At 38.1% G+C, this 20,408-nt stretch overlaps 1 protein-coding gene across 8 annotated transcripts in view; it reads left to right on the top strand.

The window, feature by feature from the left end:
* The window catches only part of MCTP1 (multiple C2 and transmembrane domain containing 1), a 559,844-nt gene that overhangs the window by 379,161 nt on the left and 160,275 nt on the right, over nucleotides 1-20,408 (top strand). For all 8 annotated transcript variants that reach the window (XM_055565018.1, XM_055565010.1, XM_055565001.1 and 5 more), the window contains 5 exons: nucleotides 14,118-14,220; nucleotides 15,975-16,077; nucleotides 16,415-16,516; nucleotides 16,898-16,972; nucleotides 19,186-19,305. In XM_055565018.1, the coding sequence (XP_055420993.1) occupies nucleotides 14,118-14,220; nucleotides 15,975-16,077; nucleotides 16,415-16,516; nucleotides 16,898-16,972; nucleotides 19,186-19,305 (503 nt within the window). The remainder of the gene's footprint in view (nucleotides 1-14,117; nucleotides 14,221-15,974; nucleotides 16,078-16,414; nucleotides 16,517-16,897; nucleotides 16,973-19,185; nucleotides 19,306-20,408) is intronic.

Genomic DNA, 20,408 nt, shown 5'->3' with positions numbered 1-20,408 from the left:
TGTTGTTGGAAAAGGGTGTTTGCTATGACCAGTGCATTTTCTTGGCAAAGCTCTATTAGTCTTTGCCCTGCTTCATTCCGTATTCCAAGGCCAAATTTGCCTGTTACTCCAGGTGTTTCTTGACTTCCTACTTTTGCATTCCAGTCCCCTATAATGAAAAGGACATCTTTTTTGGGTATTTGTTCTAAAAGGTCTTGTAGGTCTTCATAGAACCGTTCAACTTCAGCTTCTTCAGTGTTACTGGTTGGGGCATTGACTTGGATTACTGTGATATTGAATGGTTTGCCTTGGAAACGAACAGAGATCATTCTGTCATTTTTGAGATTGCATCCAAGTACTGCATTTCGGACTCTTTTGTTGACCATGATGGCTACTCCATTTCTTCTGAGGGATTCCTGCCTGCAGTAGTAGATATAATGGTCATCTGAGTTAAATTTACCCATTCCAGTCCATTTGATTTCGCTGATTCCTAGAATGTCAACATTCAATCTTGACGTCTCGTTTGACCACTTCCAGTTTGCCTTGATTCATGGACCTGACATTCCAGGTTCCTATGCAATATTGCTCTTTACAGAATCGGACCTTGCTTCTATCACCAGTCACATCCACAGCTGGGTATTGTCTTTGCTTTGGCTCCATCCCTTCATTCTTTCTGGAGTTATTTCTCCACTGATTTCCAGTAGCATATTGGGCACCTATTGACCTGGGGAGTTCCTCTTCCAACAACACAAGAAAAGACTACACATGGACATCACCAGATGGTCAACACCAAAATCAGATTGATTATATTCTTTGCAGCCAAAGATGGAGAAGCTCTATAAGGTCAACAAAAACAAGACCAGGAGCTTACTGTGGCTCAGACCATGAACTCCTTATTACCAAATTCAGACTGAAATTGAAGAAAGTAGGGAAAACCACTAGACCATTCAGGTATGACCTAAATCAAATCCCTTATGATTATACAGTGGAAGTGAGAAATAGATTTAAGGGCCTAGATCTGCTAGATAGAGTGCCTGATGAACTATGGACTGAGGTTCTTGACATTGTACAGAGGACAGGGATCAAGACCATCCCCATGGAAAAGAAATGCAAAAAAGCAAAATGGCTGTCTGGGGAGGTCTTACAAATAGCTGTGAAAAGAAGAGAAGCAAAAAGCAAAGGAGAAAAGGAAAGATATAAGCATCTGAATGCAGAGTTCCAAAGAATAGCAAGAAGAGATAAGAAAGCCTTCCTCAGCCATCAATGCAAAGAAATAGAGGAAAACAACACAATGGGAAAGACTAGAGATCTCTTCAAGAAAATTAGAGATACCAAAGGAACATTTCATGCAAAGATGGGCTCAATAAAGGACAGAAATGGTATGGACCTAACAGAAGCAGAAGATATTAAGAAGAGGTGGCAAGAATACACAGAAGAACTGTACAAAAAAGATCTTCACGACCCAGATAATCACGATGGTGTGATCACTGACCTAGAGCCAGACATCCTGGAATGTGAAGTCAAGTGGGCCTTAGAAAGCAGCACTACGAACAAAGCTAGTGGAGGTGATGGAATTCCAGTTGAGCTATTTCAAATCCTGAAAGATGATGCTGTGAAAGTGCTGCACTCTATATGCCAGCAAATTTGGAAAACTCAGCAGTGGCCACAGGACTGGAAAAGGTCAGTTTTCATTCCAATCCCAAAGAAAAGCAATGCCAAAGAATGCTCAAACTACCACACAATTGCACTCATCTCACACGCTAGTAATGTTCAAAATTCTCCAAGCCAGGCTTCAGCAATACATGAACCGTGAACTTCCAGATGTTCAAGCTGGTTTTAGAAAAGGCAGAGGAACCAGAAATCAAATTGCCAACATCTGCTGGATCATGGAAAAAGCAAGAGAGTTCCAGAAAAACATCTGTTTCTGCTTTATTGACTATGCCAAAGCCTTTGACTGTGTGGATCACAATAAACTGTGGAAAATTCTGAAAGAGATGGGAATACCAGACAGCCTGACCTGCCTGTTGAGAAATCTGTATGCAGGTCAGGAAGCAACAGTTAGAACTGGACATGGAACAACAGACTGATTCCACAATAGGAAAAGGAGTACGTCAAGGCTGTATATTGTCACCCTGTTTATTTAACTTATATGCAGAGCACATCATGAGAAACGCTGGACTGGAAGAAACACAAACTGGAATCAAGATTGCTGGGAGAAGTATCAATCACCTCAGATATGCAGATGACACCACCCTTATGGCAGAAAGTGAAGAGGAACTCAAAAGCCTCTTGATGAAAGTGAAAGTGGAGAGTGAAAAAGTTGGCTTAAAGCTCAACATTCAGAAAACAAAGATCATGGCATCTGGTCCCACCACTTCATGGGAAATAGATGGGGAAGCAGTGGAAACAGTGTCAGACTTTATTTTTCTGGGCTCCAAAATCACGGCAGATGGTGACTGCAGCCATGAAATTAAAAGACGCCTACTCCTTGGAAGGAAAGTTATGACCAACCTAGATAGCATATTGAAAAGCAGAGACATTACTTTGCCAACAAAGGTTCGTCTAGTCAAGGCTATGGTTTTTCCTGTGGTCATGTATGGATGTGAGAGTTGGACTGTGAAGAAGGCTGAGTGCAGAAGAATTGATGCTTTTGAACTGTGGTGTTGGAAAAGACTCTTGAGAGTCCCTTGGACTGCAAGGAGATCCAACCAGTCCATTCTAAAGGAGATCAGCCCTGGGATTTCTTTGGAAGGAATGATACTAAAGCTGAAACTCCAGTACTTTGGTCACCTCATGCGAAGAGTTTACTTATTGGAAAAGACTCTGATGCTGGGAGGGATTGGGGGCAGGAGAAAAGGGGACGACAGAGGATGAGATGGCTGGATGGCATCACTGACTCAATGGACATGAGTCTGAGTGATCTCTGGGAGTTGGTAATGGACAGGAAGGCCTGGCGTACTGAGATTCATGGAGTCGCAAAGTGTCGGACACGACTGAACGACTGGACTGAACTGAACTGAACTGAGTGTACCACATTCCATTGTGTAAAACATCTTCTTTATCCGTTCATCTGTTGATGGACACTAAGTTTGCTTCTCTATCTTGGCAATTTTCAATTAATGCTACCATGAACGTGGGGATACATGAATCTTTTCAAATTAGTAGTTTGATTTTTTTCAGATATATTACCTGGAGTGGAATAGCTGGGTCATAGGGAAAAGTTATATTTTTAGTTTTTTTGAGAAACCTCCATATCATTTTCCAGAATGGCTGTAGCAGTTTATTTGTTTATGCATTTGGCTGCAGCAGGTCTGAGTTGTGGCAAGCTGGATCTAGCTCCCTGACTAGGGATTGAACGCAGGTCTCCTGTGTTGAGATTTAGAGAGATTTAGCCACTGGGCCACCAGTAGAGTCCTGACTATACCAGTTTAAATTCCAAACAACAGTATATGAGAGTTCTTTTTCCTCTACATCGTGATTACGTTCCTCTAAATTTGATTACAGAAATGATGACAAGTGTGAGGTGGTATGCAATTATGCTTTTGATTGGTATTTCCTTGATGATTGGCAGTGTTGGCCATCTTTTCATGTGCCTATTGACCATCTGCCTTTCCTCTTTGGAAAAATGTCTATTCAGGTATTCTGCTCATTTTGTAATCAGGTTTTTTTTTTTATATTGAGTTGTATGAGATGATAATATATCTTAGCTATTAACTTCTTAATAGTCATATCATTTGCAAATATTTTCTTCCATTCAGCAGGTTGACTTTTCATTTTGTCAATGGTTTCCTTTGCAATGCCAAAGAAATGAAGTTTAATTAGGTCCAATTTGTTTATTTTTGCTCTTACTTCCTGGCTTTAGAAGACAGATCCAAAAAACGATATTGCTATGATTTATGTCAAACGCTCTTCTGCCTATGTTTTCCTCTAGGAGTTTTCAGTCTTACATTTAGGTCTGTAGTCCCTTTTGCATTTATTTTTGTGTACGGTGTGAGGAAATGTTCTAATCTCATTGTACACATAGCTGTCCAGTTTTCCCAGCACTCTTCAAGACTGTCTTTTCTCCATTGTATATTTTTGCCTCCCTTTCATAGATTAAGCGACCATAGGTAACTGAGCTTGTTCCTGGGCTCTGTGCTCTGTTGCATTCATCTATGTGTCTGTTTTTCTGTTGCATTCATCTATGTGTCTGTTTTGGGGCCAGCACTGGCTTTGTGATATAGTCTCAAGTCAGGGAGCATGACTCCGTTCAGGTCTGTTCTTCTTTCCCAAGAATGTCTTGGCTATTCAGGCTCTTTTGTGTTTCCATTCTTATTTTAAAATTATTTGTTTTAGTTCTGTGAAAATTGTCTTTAGTATTTTGGCAGAGATGATATTGAATATGTAGCTTGCCTTGGGTAGTAATGTCATTTTGATTTTTTCAGCCCAAGAACACAGTATGTCTTCACATGTTCTCAATTTTAATTTCTAAAATGGTAAATTTTGATAGATATAACCCTCTCACAAAAAAAAGCTCTTTGAGAGCCTCAATAACCTTTGAGTTCCTAAAACCAAAATGTTTAAAAACTGTTGCTGTGGGGAAATGATTCTCAGTTGGGAGATGGCAGTATTGCCCCCTCAGTATTTTAGACATCTGTAGGGGAATTAAGTTGCCACAGTGATTGGGGAGCACTATTTGTATTGGGTGTTGGGGATACTAATTGTCTTTTAAAAAATTAGACAGTAATAGATAATGACACTATTAGACAACTAGACATAAATAGCGAAAATTGTCCCAGGTCCTACATGACTAAATATAGACACTAATATAGCTTTAAACTCTGCTTCATGATCATCTGACTCTAGATTGCACCCTTAAATACATATTCTTTGCTCAAGTCTTGTTGATGGCTGCCACGTAACACCAAAGACCTTAGAATTACCTCCAAGGTACTTCATGGCCTGGTTCCCTGTTACATCTCTGGCCTGTTATTCTTCCCGTTGCTCACTGTGCCCCCCTATCAGAGTCCCAGAGGACACCAGACTTTCTCTGTGGCTCCCCCCACTGCCTGAGCACTTTTCTCCTGATATCCCCTTAGCTGCTGCTTCAGTTCCTTTAGTCCTTGGCTTAGGCTTCCCTTATCAGTGAGGTCTACTCCAGACACCATAATTAAATATATAAACTGTGACCTTCCCCACACTCTTCAAACCCCTTATCTTGCTCTACTTTTCCATCTTCTGTTAACATACATCACTCTAGCATACCATATAATCTACTTATTAATTATGTTCAATATTCATCCTCTTTCTCCTCCGTCCCCACTGCAAGCAAGTTCCAGGAGAGCAGAGACCTTATTTTGTTTTTCATCTGTCTGTGAATCAGTCAGTCATATCCAACCCTTTATGACCCCATGGATTCTAGCCCGCCAGGCTTCTCTGTCCATGTGATTCTCCAGGCAAGAATACTGGAGTGGGTAGCCAGTTCTTTCATGACCTGGCAAAGAGTAGATACTCAATAAATATTTGTTGAATAAATCTTTTAACAATAAAAATTTGTTAAATAAATAAATGTATGACTTAATTGTATACAACTTTCTGTTTAGTCCTCTGAATAATAGCATTCAAGCATCATATTAAATGTTGAAATAACTTATGGGTTGGTCTTATATTTCAGAATAGTGAGAGGAGGGCATTACAAAATCTTCACTGTGAGGAAAGACCCACTGGACCAAGAACCACAAAGTTAGAGGACCCATTTTTTCTGCTACTATGACACCTGCTTCATGCCTTAACTAAGAAAAGAGAAGCCCTATTATTATTACCAGAGCCAGACCCAGTGGGAACCTAGTGATGAGTGTCAGCTAATGTAATTATACCAACCAGATGTTTAAAGTATATTGAGGGCAGTCAATGAAAAAAGCTAAGGCCAAAGCCTCACCTCCAGTGATAAGGAGAGGATTGGAAGATGTCTCCAATGTAGGCTGCTTTTTATTTTGGTGGACCCTCTGGGATTCCCTCAACTATAACCTTGTTATATGCTAGGATTTAATTCCAGTTTATAGAAAGATGGCAACCTTGATTATAATTTTTTAAGATTAATTATAACCATTTCGAGTTGTGGCAACTGAGGAAGTTAAACCAATGAGCTTGATTTGGGCCAGGTAGCCCCAAATAAAAGGCCCTTGTGGGTATGAATTGCTTTCGGTGCTACTGAAAGCCTCTGTGTTTTAAGAGACATGCCAACAAAGAGGGGGTCACAGGGCCTCCACACGCACATGTTTTTATAACACATCACACCCAGCAAACGGCACTCCTTGTTCGCAGCCAAAGGACCTTGGACAAAGCCCACCACTGATGGATTGGGACTGACTTTCTATTCTGGGAGCAGGAATATCATTCAGTATTTCTTGAGTGGCTTCAATGTTCAAACCAGTTGTCTGTATGCACTGGAGTCATCTGCTTGCCCACAAAACAAGGGTGGTGCTGACTTTCCCACAGTTCTTTGTAAATATGTCAGTGTGGTGACCTCAGAGAGCCAGGGCTAGGAGTAAGAGAGAATTAGCAATGGCACCCCACTCCAGTACTCTTGCCTGGAAAATCCCATGGACAGAGCCTGGTAGGCTGCAGTCCATGGGGTCGCTAGGAGTCGGACACGACTAAGCTACTTCACTTTGACTTTTCACTTTCATGCATTGGAGAAGGAAATGACAACCCACTCCGGTGTTCTTGCCTGGAGAATCCCAGGGACGGGGGACCCTGGTGGGCTGCCGTCTATGGGGTCACACAGAGTCGGACACGACTGAAGTGACTTAGCAGCAGCAGCAGCAGCAGCAGCCAGTCAGTGCATCCTGTTTAATCCTGACTGCCGGTTTGAAGATTGCCAGAAGAGATGCCCACTGGAGACTTTTCTGACGTTTGTTTTTATGGTTATAGGAATGTCTTTCCACCATAAGAAGAGCTGAAGTAATAAAGTAGATGCTTCAAAATCTGTTACAGGTTTATTTTTATAAGTCAAGGTGAAATAGTCTCCTCCTAATTTTAATTCTCTTGGGAGATTTTCTTCCCTATAAAATTTCATAGAAAAAAAAAAAAAAAGATAGCCCTTAGTATTAAACCAGATTATGGAGAAATGCATCAGTCCTAACATAATATTTGGAACTATCTATCTCATGGGCTTCCCAGGTGGCCCAGTGGTAAAGAAGCCACCTGCCAATGCAGGAGACCCAAGAGATATGGGTTTGATCCCTAAGTGGGGAAGAACCCCTGAAGTAGGAAATGGCAACCGACTCCCATATTATAATTGTTATATAATATACATCTGGGTTTTGTGTTACAGAGACCCTATTAAAGGGATATACAAATAGATTCAAACTAAATATTCCTTAGCACAAATCTGAAAGTCCTTCACTTCTAAAATTGCTGGTGACAGAGGTGTAATTCTCCATAGATCACCAGAGTCATCTCCATCGGGAAAAAGTCTTCATTTTCTTTTCCCCTTCCTGTTCTAAACTTAGAGAATGATACACTTCCTTTGCACTCTTCACTCACTTTTATTACAGCACTCACAACCCTGCATTATTATTGTGTATTTATGTGTCTGTTGTGTCTACTAAATTGTGTGTGTTTTGAGAGCTGGACTGTGTCTTTTAAAAAAAAAAAATGGGCTAAGGGCTACTTTAACCCATTTGTTTTATTTTAGATTAATACTCATTTTTTAGAGCTGTCTTAGGTTTTTGGACTATGCCTTAATTATACTTAGAATTCTGGGGAAAGACAAGCAGACACTCGATAAGTAATAAATAGCTTCAAAATATATTCCTGCAACTCTCTAGAAATCGTCCACATGGAAAATGGCCATGTTCTCAAAGAAGGCGAAGATTCTCTTCTAGCTGTCATGGTGGGTAACACAGTCAACCCCACTGCCCCATCCTCATCCAGCACTGCTGCGATTTCTCTCTTGCATCCAAACCAAAATCTCCAGTTTCCTGCACTGGAAAGGAAAGGGATGGGCACTTTTTATCTAAAATAGTGAAAGTTAAGGGAGAGCCGGTTGGTACCTACAGGTCTGCTTTAAGTCTTCCGACAAGAATGAGTAAGAGGTGAACAAGAGATTATATAATCTTTGTTCCCAGACACGCATGCTCTTCAAATAGCCCCAAACGGCTGGAAACAAAATACACTGCAACCTTGGATGCTGCCTTCATTCCTTGCTCTCCTAGCCTGATGGTATCGAATAAAATGATAACAGTAGCCAGGTCTGCCTCGCTCTCTGCTGCTGCTGCCAAAGTCGCTTCAGTCGTGTCCGACTCTGTGCGACCCCAGAGACGGCAGCCCACCAGGCTCCCCCGTCCCTGGGATTCTCCAGGCAAGAACACTGGAGTGAGTGCCTCGCTCTCTAGAGCTTTGCAAAGTACAGTGCACTCTGCAGACATCAACGCTGCATCCTGTAGTCAACGCCTCTCCTCCAGTACCCTCAGCAAGCAAAGCAGCCTAGGGCCTAACCAGAATGATAAAAGCATGAAAAGAAGGAATAATTAAGCAGATAATGAATGGTTAGGCCCATCACTGGTATTTCTGTGATTGTTTTTGTTTGTTTAAGTGGCGTCTAATCAAGACGGCAAAATTTAGGAACTGAAAAGCCAGTCATTTAAAGCATCATTTAGCAAACCAGATAAGCACATCAACTATGTAGCCGCTTCTTTAAAACAAAACTGTCGTCCGGGCTTTCTAGTAGTAAGCTCATGGTATTTAATATCGTATGTTTACTCTTATTTTGGTTGCAATTGCTGTTAATTTTTAATTGCCCTTGAATCATGCAATGGCAGAAGGATACTTTCTAAATTAGTCAAAAATAGCATAGTGTGTAAAGACCTAATGTTGGCATCCACACTGATAACTGTAAAAACATAACTTTTTAGAAAGAAAAGATGAATGGAAGCTAAAGATAAAATGGCCTTGCCTAAATGTTCCTCTTCTGAAGGCTAGAAATAGCTAGTCAGAGCACTTTGTTGAATACTTCTTGTCCTTGCCAAAAAGAGACTGACTTGGGTAAGCGCAGTAGATTGTTTTCCATTTCCAAATAATAATATCAGGCATAATAGATTGTTCAATATTGATATCTGCAAATTCTGTTGATTCTACCATCAACATATATCCAGAATCTGATCGCTTTATACCACCTAGTTTATTGTAATATCCTCCTAACTCTTCTCCCTTATCTCCTTCATTGCCCTCCCTCTACCTTATTTTACAATGCACGATACTGGATTCTTGGGGCTAGTGCACTGGGACGACCCAGAGGGATGGTATGGGGAGGGAGGAGGGAGGAGGGTTCAGGATGGGGAATACATGTATACCTGTGGCGGACTCATTTTGATATTTGGCAAAACTAATACAATTTTGTAAAGTTTAAAAATAAAATAAAATTAAAAAAAAAAAACAACAAATGGCAGCCATCAGATACTGTTGCGTCTCAACCCAGATCCCTCCAAAACCTTTCCCTAGCACTTAGAATGAAAGCAAACTCCTCCAGAGACTGGCCACCCTCCCCGTACCTCTCCGACTATGTCATCTACTACTCCTTCCCACTCCCCATCCATTCCTCCAGTCACACTAGCTTTCTGGAGATTCCTGGAAACACCAGGCACAGTCATTTCTCTGGCCAAGGGTCACTCTCTTGCCTCTTTCATTTCTTTGCCCGCTTGTTGCTTTCTCACTGAGACCCCCTCTGGCTGTCCTTTTTAAAACTGTGCATATATAGCAGCACTCCTTACTTCCTCATTGATCTTCTCAACTTAATTTTTCTCTATAGTATTTAGCCCTTTCTAAAATACTCTCACTTTCTTAAAATACTCTAACATGTTCTTATCCATTGTCTTTCTTCTTCAATGCAAACTCTGCATGTTCAGTGGTTTTTAAAGTTGTTTTATGCATGTCTGTGTCCTCAGCACATAGAAGATGCCTGGTATATGGTAAGCGATAAGCATTTGTTGAATAAATGAATCTGCAGACAAGACATCACCCAGCCTTTCCATGGGTGTGACTCACTAAATACTGAGATATGGCATGGCACAGTTGAGGCTTCCCTGGTGGCTCAGATGGTAAAGAATCTGCCTGTAATTCAGGGGACCTAGATTCGATCCCTGTGTCAGGAAGCTCCCCTGGAGAAGGAAATGGCAGCCCACTCCAGTATTCTTGCCTGGAGAATCCCATACACAGAAGAGCCTGGCAGGCTACAATCCATGGAGTCACAGAGTCAGATATGACTGAGCAACTAAGGGGATAGATCAAGGGCTTTAAATGTCAGATGGACTTGAGTTTGAATGATGGTTTTACTACAACCTGTGTGACCTGGTGAGTTATATAATCACCCAGCCTCAGCTTCCTCTCTGTAAAATAGAAAGAGTAAAAGCATCTTTCTCATAGAGGAATCATAAAATTTTTTGAGCAAATGAATGAAAACATTATGTTGGGCTTATATAATAACTCGGAAAATGTCTGCAATGATTGCAGTAAGTATTGTAATTCCCCTTATTGGTATTATTGCCCTTATTATTGCTATATTTTATTGAGGCCCTTGCTAGTATACCAGACATTTTACTACTTATATTCTAGCTATTATCTACAAGGGACCATTACTGTCACTGTTGAGGGGGTATGGGAACTGGCCCAGGGTCCCAGAGTGAGTAGTCAGTCCCAGCTTGCTCTGCCTCCAAAGTTTAGGCCCTTCCTCCCAGACCACTGGCCTTTCACATTAGACTTTAATGCCATGCCCCGAGCTCTGGAAGTACTTAGAATATTTGAGGACACAAAAGGTGCGATATAGCTCAAGTAAAGAACTTTAAGGACCTTGAGATTGGAGATGAAAAACTATATGGCCTACCATATGATGGGCTTCCCAGGTGGCACAGTGGTAAAGAACCCGCCTGCAATGCCAGTTAGATATAAGAGTCACAGGTTTGATCCCTGGGTTGGGAAGATCCCTGGAGGAAGGCATGGTAACCCACTCCAATATTCTTGCCTGGAGAATCTCATGGACGGAGGAGCCTGGTGGGCTACAGTCCGTAGAGCTGCAAAGAGTCGGACACGACTGAAACAACTGAGCACACACACACATACCATATAATATGGATTTTAATAGATACTGAAAAGGCATCAGAAGTGGGTTAAATTTGGGAAGAAGTTTTTGGAAAAATGAAAATAGCCTTTACATGGATCAGTTCCTGTCACTCACTGATCACAGTCTTTAATATGACCGTAAGTGTAAGAATAATAGATTTCAGATTGGGAAAAATCAGTATAAATCAAAACATGTTTGGTCTTTCGTAGGCAAAAGGCTTTCTTTTTTAATGTAATCACCATTCTATTCTGCATATTGTCTAACATGATTTCTTAAAAATTACATTGCTTGCCCATTTCAAGTTATAAGATAGGTGCTGATAGGAGAATGTCTTTGCCATTGATGGTATGCCACTGGAAGTTTGAATAGCAAAATGACTGAGAAGTGGCTTTAGAAGCCTCTTGCAGTGTTTTTGGTGTTGTCTCTAGTTCTTTAACAACTTTATTCTAATAGAAAAGAGTAACTGAGGGGTTAAGTAATGTGGTGATAGATGGCTATTACTGGTTTTCCCTAAAATGGTTTGGAGAAATAATCAACTAAATAGCAACAAAATATGGATTGCAACTACCTCATAGACATAGGGTTTGATAAATACATTAGTTTCTTAGCAGAATATGAATAATATTAAACATTAAGCACAGATTTTGTTTCTTTCTAATCCTTTGGCCAACCACTGACCTAGGTCGTCTATTGTCAGCAAATAAGGATATAGTAATAAAGAAGGTGATGATTTGGGAGACTTTCCATGGGGTTGGTTGAAAGTATTATATTCAGTCTTGTTGTTGTTGCTTGGTTGCCCAGTAGAGTCCAACTCTTTGCTTACACAACTGAATATAATTTCCTGTGGGAAAAAAGTCAACATTTTCATCCTCTGTTCGTAGAAGTTTTCCAGCATAGATTTCAGTCTCTAGAGTTTGTTCTTGTGTCTTGTTATTGGAGAAGTGGTTCAGTTTTGACTGAATCTATCACACATTGTTGATCATTTAAGGGCAAGTAAAACCAAGTTAATTGAAATAGAATAGTGTTAACAATTGGAGTATAGCAAGTGAAAATAAGGGAACAAAAATACCAAGAAGTGCTATTTTTTTGCACTTATTTTTACTGGTTAAGATTAATATGGATGTACATGTGCATAAGAAAAATTACAAGGAAGTCCAAGGAAATGTGAGACTTATACTTGTCTTTTAAGTGTTTTTGAAGTTTATCATTTCATCTAAAGTGAAAGTGAAGTAGTTCTTGTTTTGTCGTAGATTCTGTCATAAATATGGCTTTAATATTCTCTCTGCTTGTTATATATAGATATATTTTATCTCTCCAAACCTTTTATAAACTAGTTGAGGTTGTAGCTTATGTGCTGTGTTCTTTTGCTCCAGCACAGCTAGGTGGAAAGACAGTGTTTAATATGAGTCTTAAGAGCAACTAAGGTTTTGAAAACTAATCTACCTTTCATGCTTTTATCTAAATTCTCTGGGACAAAATAAAGTTGATGTGGCAAATAAAACCTACTATAAGATGAATTAATGAACAAAATATTGTTGAATACTATCTTTCATGGCACGTATGAGTTACGAATGAGGTTGGTAGCAGGTAGGGGAAGAGGAGTGAAGAATGTGGGGAAAAAAAACACAAATCCTAAGTCAAGGGTGAAATTTTCACCAGACCTGAAAGACTTTCAGTTCTCTATTCTTTATTGAAAATTAATCCCAAGGCCAAAAATTGAAAAGACTACCATAATGTTAAATTATGCAGTTATCCTGGGCTATATGAGGCCACCAACTAACACACACATATTAAATCTCTTTTATAATGTAGAATTAATAAAGAGGTAGATTAAAAGGTAAGTCAAAGTTAAATTAAAGGTAAGTCAAAGTTTGTACAGCTCATTTTAAATATTACAATATGGAAAGTAAATACACTGCTGTGTGGGAATACATAGCTTATCTGTCCTTGCTAGCTAATGAATTCTTTCCTATTAAATTTTAATAGGAAAATCTTCAATGATATTTAAGCTTTCACAGAAATGTAAACTACTGTGACTACAATTCACAATGCATTTAAAACAATTATTCTTTATCATTAAAGTTAATAATATGCACATTAACCTCTTATGTAGTCTAAATCAATATTGTCGTTTAAAAGAGATGACCTCTGGACAGCTTTGTCTAAATATTGATTTCATTGTCATTTGTATAAGGTATCAAACAAATTACATGCTGCACTAATATCATTAATACTGCCCCCATAGAGCCTCTGACTTTACAGGTTCTTATAATATAGGACATGACATTACCAAAATATTGAGGACATCACAAGGTATAATTACTGAATAGATGAGGTTTGACTATGGTTGCACAGAGTGGCTGTAAACATGTGATAACTTCCAAATCCTTTACTCTTCGTGGACAGAAAAAATACATCTCTTTAGCATGCAGATTGGTTTGTTGAGGTTAAGTTTCCAATGGCAGAATTTTTTTCTGCCTCAGAGGGTCTAATTTACCTTTTTGTGATGCCATAGATATTTCAAAAGAGAATCTAAAGTCAGATTAAAATATTGTAGTTCTGCAATATAGCAGTTTTCCCAAAATAAACTTGTTTAGGAATTTCTATTACAAGTTCCTAGTGACTCAGATGAGTTGGAAAATACATGCAACTTTATGCATGTAACGTGAAGGGGCTGAACCTTTCAAATGATCATTAAATTAAATAAAAGCTAGGGATGGGCACATATCACATTTGCCCTCATAATTGGCAGTTACAGTATTATTTTTGTAGAAACAAAATATGCAAATTAAAATAGCCATATAAATTAGCCCTTTAAAACTTTTTTCAAGTTCTAAATTGCTCTGAATCACAACTGTTAACCTCACCCTGTTACATCTAACTCTATATTAATGTTTGTTCATTTTTTTCAATTTTTAAAATTGTACTTTACTTTCTGTTTTCTGTAAAACTTTTTAGAAAAGAGATGTGGTCGTGGTCACGATACTGATAGCTGTGGGTCCTATTTACACTAAAACTACTCCCCCCATATTTCTTGTAGGTAAAAGTGACCCATTTTGTGTGGTTGAGCTGAACAACGATAGGCTGCTAACACATACTGTCTACAAAAATCTGAACCCTGAGTGGAACAAAGTCTTCACATTGTAAGTAGCCATTACCTTGAGCTCGCTTCAAGAATGATGCTAAATGATATTTATTTTCGAGATTTTTGTGTGTTTTTTCTTAACTGATTAACAGCTCAGTGCATCTGGCCTGCCTTTGCCAGCAACAGTGAATTGCATAATTGCATTACCTTCCTGAGGGTAAAACCTGGGGAAAGGGTATACCATTTTTTTGTGTGTTTATACAGATATTTTTTTTAAGCTGTGCATTTTTTTGACTAAGGATTTTGCTCCCATTAACTGAGTTGCCATACTGCTTCTTCCTTTTATACTTTCTATTGAAATTCTCCCCAATTGCATTGACACCAAGGAGGACAAAGCTCTATTTGTTCCATTGCTCAAATCAGCAAACAATCCAGTCTCAGATTCAGCAGATGTTTTAGTTTTGGTTTGTTGCATTTTAGCCACAATAAGAATATTAAGTACTGTCCTACTTACCACCCCCCCAAAAAAAGAAAAAAACCCTTTGAGTTAATTTTCTTTTTGTTTTAAAAAGTTTGTAAATCTTTCCAGTCATTCACTGTAAAAGCTGCCAGTGCTACTCTGTAGTATCTCCTAAATTTGTGGGGGGGGGTTTTAAGCTGGGCTTTAGAAATGAACTCTGAACAAAGGAAAACTCTCCAAATAGAAGTACTTCTTAAAAGTTTTCTAACATAGTTTTATTTTTTTGTATATGAGAAACTGCTAAATTCCTCATTAATTTCTTATAATGTCCTTGCTTAAGATCTAGTAACTAATCAGATTTAATTATCTGACCAATTTATCTTTAAGGAATTTCACATTTTTATAAGACATGAAAGCCTGGTCAGGAGACTTGCACTCCTAAGAAGGTTGTGGAGAGTGTTTTTCTCTAGAATGCATAATTGAATGAATAGGTTTGATTATTATCAAAGCCATTAATTGATTGTGTTCTGATAAAGCCTCTTCTCACATGTGGCTGCAGTCTTTCAGTAATGAATATATTCATTTTTTGTTTTCTCTTAATTCATGTTTTCTTGGTAAACAGTTTGATCAAAGAATAAATGCTGTCAACAATTGGGGCTTATTTTTCTAGAAACAAAAATATGAAGAGCTTGCACAGTTGTTTATTAGCATGTGTTGTCTTTGGAACATAATGGAGCACTACTTAATTTCTAAATCCTAGGGTGGTACAATAGCTATCAATGTTACATTTTCTCCATTCTGTATTCTGTGTAGTTAATTTTTACTATAAACTTAACAGAAATAAGTTGGCATTTTGATGAGAGCGGTGGATAAAAATTATTAAAAAAAAAAAAAGACGAATGATACAAAATATACTGTGACTCTTGCTGAAATCAAACCTGGTGATGTTTTATATGGGAGTTATAAGAAGATAGGAATTATTGTAATAATGAGAAGAAGGAAAAGTCTAAAAAAATCAGTGCCGCTTATTGATGGTTTTTTTTTTAAACAGTGATTTATTCTGTGGCCATCCAGATGGAAGTTATATTTTATTGAAAAATTATAACTTAAAATTAAAATTGTATTCAAACTTCCAGATAACAGAACCATCACAGTTGTCTACTAAGATGCATTGTGGGAAATTCTGTCCGATACCAAGCTGCCCTACGTACATGTCTATGCAAATAGCATACATAAAACATATACACCAAAGCAGCTGGAGCTATCTAAACTTTCAAAAGCATTTGTGTTCTTGTTCCCCACTGATGAAGTCTTTTTTTTTTTTCCCCCCCTTACATATATTTATTTTGCAGCAACATTAAAGATATCCATTCAGTTCTGGAAGTGACAGTTTATGATGAAGATCGGGATCGAAGTGCTGACTTTCTGGGCAAAGTTGCTATACCCTTGCTGTCCGTAAGTTTTATTCACCTGACACACAGCTCTGTGTTGCTTTTGCTCAAGGAAAAAAAAAAAAAAAAAAAGCCTCAGCTCTATATCTGTCATTTCTCAACCAAGGTCTGTAATAAGAACACTAAAAATTTTAACATACTCAATTCACGGCCATGTTGAATCCCATGATAGTTAATTTTTCCTGACAGACTTGATCCTGGTAATGAACAGGTACTTGTCAGAATTGCCACAGTTGTTTTGGGTTCTCTGTCAGTTTCAGCAGCTGGGGGTCAAAGGCCACTGAGGGAGTGTATTCAGTGGAGACCGCGAGACAGACGGCTGTCATGTCCTTTTCCCGCAGATTCAAAATGGTGAACAGAAAGCCTACGTCTTGAAAAACAAGCAGCTGACAGGGCCAACAAAGGGGGTCATCTATCTTGAAATAGATGTGATTTTTAATGCTGTAAGTCTTAACTTTGGCTTTTTTGTACTGCTAAAGAGTTCAGTTTCATGAAAGCTTTTGTTCCTGATTTGTAGAGAATTTCTGTCATCCCTCATTTTCTCTAAACCTTGATGTATCCTGGAGAATACGCTTCTGCCACTGCCTGGCACACCCACACTTTCTGTTATCGTTGGCGGCTGCCGCTGCGGCTGTGCTGTGGCCACTGCCTGCCGGCATCAGAAATGGAAGCGCATGCATGTGCCACTGGTGTACATTTATATTTTCTGGGAACCGCAGCCAGGACTTTGAAACTTTAGCAATGATTGCAAATTGAACTGCGTGAAAAACTTGTAAACATTTGTAATATATTCATCCATAACAGACACATATGTTGATGTATAGGTGAAAGCCAGCTTACGAACATTAATACCCAAAGAACAGAAGTACATTGAAGAGGAAAACAGACTCTCTAAACAGGTAAACAGCGAGGAAAGATGAATCCCTCTGGGAAGACCTGATTTTATCTGTAAAACATCTATGGAAATTCAAATAAACCTTGGAAGTGTGGGGCGGGTGGGGAAAGACTATGGAATGTTTGATCATCTACTGATGTGAAATGGCTCTTTCTTTTCTTCTTTCTTTTTCTCTCTTCCCTTCTTTTCCTTGAAAGATCAAACAAGGACAATACCAAACTAATAAGTTGGATGGGGGTGGTCAGAAAGGAAAGGGGATACTGTAGGCTCTGCATAGAATGGACATGTATTCATGCGTTAGCAAAAGAATGATCATTTTGAACATAAAATACAATTTGATTGCTATGGAATGTGTAAATGAGAACACCAAAAGCTGAGGTTCAAATATACATCTAGACCACCCACAGGTATGATGCAGGTGTGTGTAAAGCAAGCCCAGCGTTTAGCTCTTCCCTCTAATCCACGAGAGAGGGGGCTGTATCTTTTAAGGGAGACCTTCCTGTTAATTAGATTTTGTCTATGATCTTTTAGAAGTGAACTTTTATTGGCATTTTTAGCTCAGGACATAGAAAATCAGGAACCCTGATTTTCCTATCAGGAAGGAATTTTAGACTTGATATCTTCTAATTAGACTTGTAGCTTTAAAGTTGATTTGATATCAAGTTAAGAAAAGAACAGTAGTTTCCCCTTTTAAAAGTTGTTTACTTCCAATTAACACAGCTAAAATAAAATATATTTGAGACTCTACAGTTTACAGAACTCATCTGTGTGTGTTAAAATCTTTAATAATTTTCTGTGCTATTAGAAGACCAAAACTACTTTGTTTTTATTCCAATCACTTCACCCGAAACAGTGGAACCTTTAGTTGTTTAAAGATGGTGCAGGAGGTACAAATGTAATATCTATCTGAATACAGATTATATTTTTCCACAGTTATATTTAAAAATAGTAAAACTCTTAAAGGTGAGTAGGGGCCAAGAAGGAAACAAATAGGAACACTTTTTCCTTTGCCAGAAAGAAATTTTAACTTGTTTAAACTGCTGTGCATGTACATGCTTCTATATGTACATACATATGCAGATGTTTTCCATATGAGCCCAGTTAACTTTACATAGCTACTTCTTTAAAATACCAGATTAGCCTTGAAATATACTTGTAAGTAGCAAAATATTAACCTGCAGACATAATTACTCTAATTATTAACATAACTGTATGTAATTTTTTGAATCTGTATCTAGTATATGGGCTGTTTGTCTTAACAGCTCTAGCCATACCTTAGTTTTAAATTTTTTAATTATATAAATTCCCATATACCTCTTAATCTTGTTCCATATCTACCGTTTATTTTTTGTCTCTTTTTTTTTTATTGAGGTGTAATTGATGCACAATATTCTATGTTACAGGTGTACAGTATAGTGATTCACAATTTTTAAAGATTTGTTCCATTTGTCATTACTATAAAATATGGGCTATATTTCTTGTGTTGTACAATATATTCTTGTAGCATATTTTATATGTAATAGCTTGTCGTATACCTTTTCTAAGAAAATATTTTGTAAAGTACTTGGTTACCATACATTTTTCCCTAAATCCAAAATTAGGAAAAAGTAATGAGAAATATGGGTAAAATTTATTGTGGGAGAAAGAGAGAGGAAGAGGGAAAAGAGAGAAGGGGAATGAGACTATGATGGGAAGAAAGGGAGATCCTACTGAAATGGTGATAAAATATTCTTTTTTCTATAATAAAGCAATACTTGACGGGTTTTTTCTAAGCTCCTCAATAAAAACATCCCAAGTTAGCAATTTCACTTTGAAATATCTTGAAATGAAAGCATTTAAAGAATTTTAAAAGCCCAGGATTTCAGAATTTTTAAATATATTTAAAGTTCTCAGCATTTTAAGTGTCAAAAAAAAAATGTTTTTGATGTGTTGGAATTTTTTTTTTTCTTTTGAACAGAGGTAACTCAGCGTGCATGATAGTACTTTTTATGTAAATATATTTAACTTAGAAATTGCTCTTGTAATTTAGTTCTTTCCACCTTCTCCAGATATACCTCTCTCCCTCTAAGTTGTGAGCCAAATTGCTTGGTATATTCTTACAACTTTATTAACTTTCTGAATTCATATTAAGTCACACTAAACCTGAAGAATTTTGTAGCATATCTGATGGGTTTTAGTCTTGCAAATTCTAATAATGGCTTTCATCTTCCTTTACAGCTGCTGCTAAGGAACTTTATCAGAACGAAGCGTTGTGTTATGGTGCTGGTAAATGCTGCATACTATGTTAATAGTTGCTTTGACTGGGATTCACCCCCAAGGAGCCTCGCTGCTTTTGTGGTATGATCACACTGTATTCCTTACATTGTTATTCATTAAATTCGGTAATCATAGCTGCATGTTTCTGTGACTGTAGTTATAGTTATGTCGATGTGGCCATTTTTAACTTCTATTTTGAGATTTGACTGGGCAGATTTGCCGTGGGCAGGAACCTGATGGATGTTCAAGGTCTGAGTCCAAGAATACATCCCCACTCCCCGCCTCAGATTTCCGGAATACAAGACATCTCAGCCAATGTGCAATTTTCTCTGTGACAGTTAAAAAGTAAAATTTTACATGTTGCATAATCCCAAAGCCCAATAGCCCGGCCAAGAAAAGTCCTTAGTGTTAAAAAAAAAAAAAAAAAATTTAAGAATCTTGACCATCCTCATTTTAATTGTATTTATCCTATAGATATCTTTTCAAAATATGAAAATCTTTGGCAGTAGAATGCTAGTTGTAATACTTTAAAATGTGAATCACGGTTGGAAGTGGATGAAGGCTTTATTATTTCTGAGATTTCCAGTTTTTAAAAAGGTACAAGTGAGAAATTTGATAGTTCCAGAGTCCTCTGACAACATTCATCTGGTGGTCTTTTACTTTGGTTATTTAAAAATTGCTGATGAGACCAACTTGCAAAGCTAGAAATTCGGAGAGAATTCTTTCCTCTGAGCTTCAGCTGAGATTTTTCTGCTCTCACATTATTTTTGCGCACTCAGGATTTCAGTCTGAAGTTTAAGTGGAGTCGTTCTTTTGAAATCTTTCATTTTCTTGTCATACTTGTTAGAATATGAGTACCCTTATGTGTCCTTATATTTGCGGGTTTCGCGGACTATGACTTTATCTTGGGGGGCTTACAAGAAGAGCTTTAATTATAGTAACAAGTCAACATTTTAGAATTACCATTCAAATGAGAGTAGGCACATCAGTTCAATACTTTGAGCCCTGTCCTCCTCTCTGGCCTTGTGCGGGACTTTCATTAATGTCTGAGCACATGGAACAAAGAGTGTGCACGTCCCTTTGTGTTGTGAGTTACCAGAAAGTTAGGCAGCCTGCTTCCCATAGACATGTTGTTGTCTCCTTGAAGAAAGTGCCTGGCATCATCATTAAGTTTTAGAAAAGAA

The sequence above is a fragment of the Bubalus kerabau genome, chromosome 1 (assembly GCF_029407905.1).
Source record: "Bubalus kerabau isolate K-KA32 ecotype Philippines breed swamp buffalo chromosome 1, PCC_UOA_SB_1v2, whole genome shotgun sequence".
NCBI lineage: Eukaryota > Metazoa > Chordata > Mammalia > Artiodactyla > Bovidae > Bubalus > Bubalus kerabau.
The sequence above is the reverse complement of the archived record's forward strand: the minus strand, read 5'-3'. Positions and strand labels throughout refer to the sequence as shown.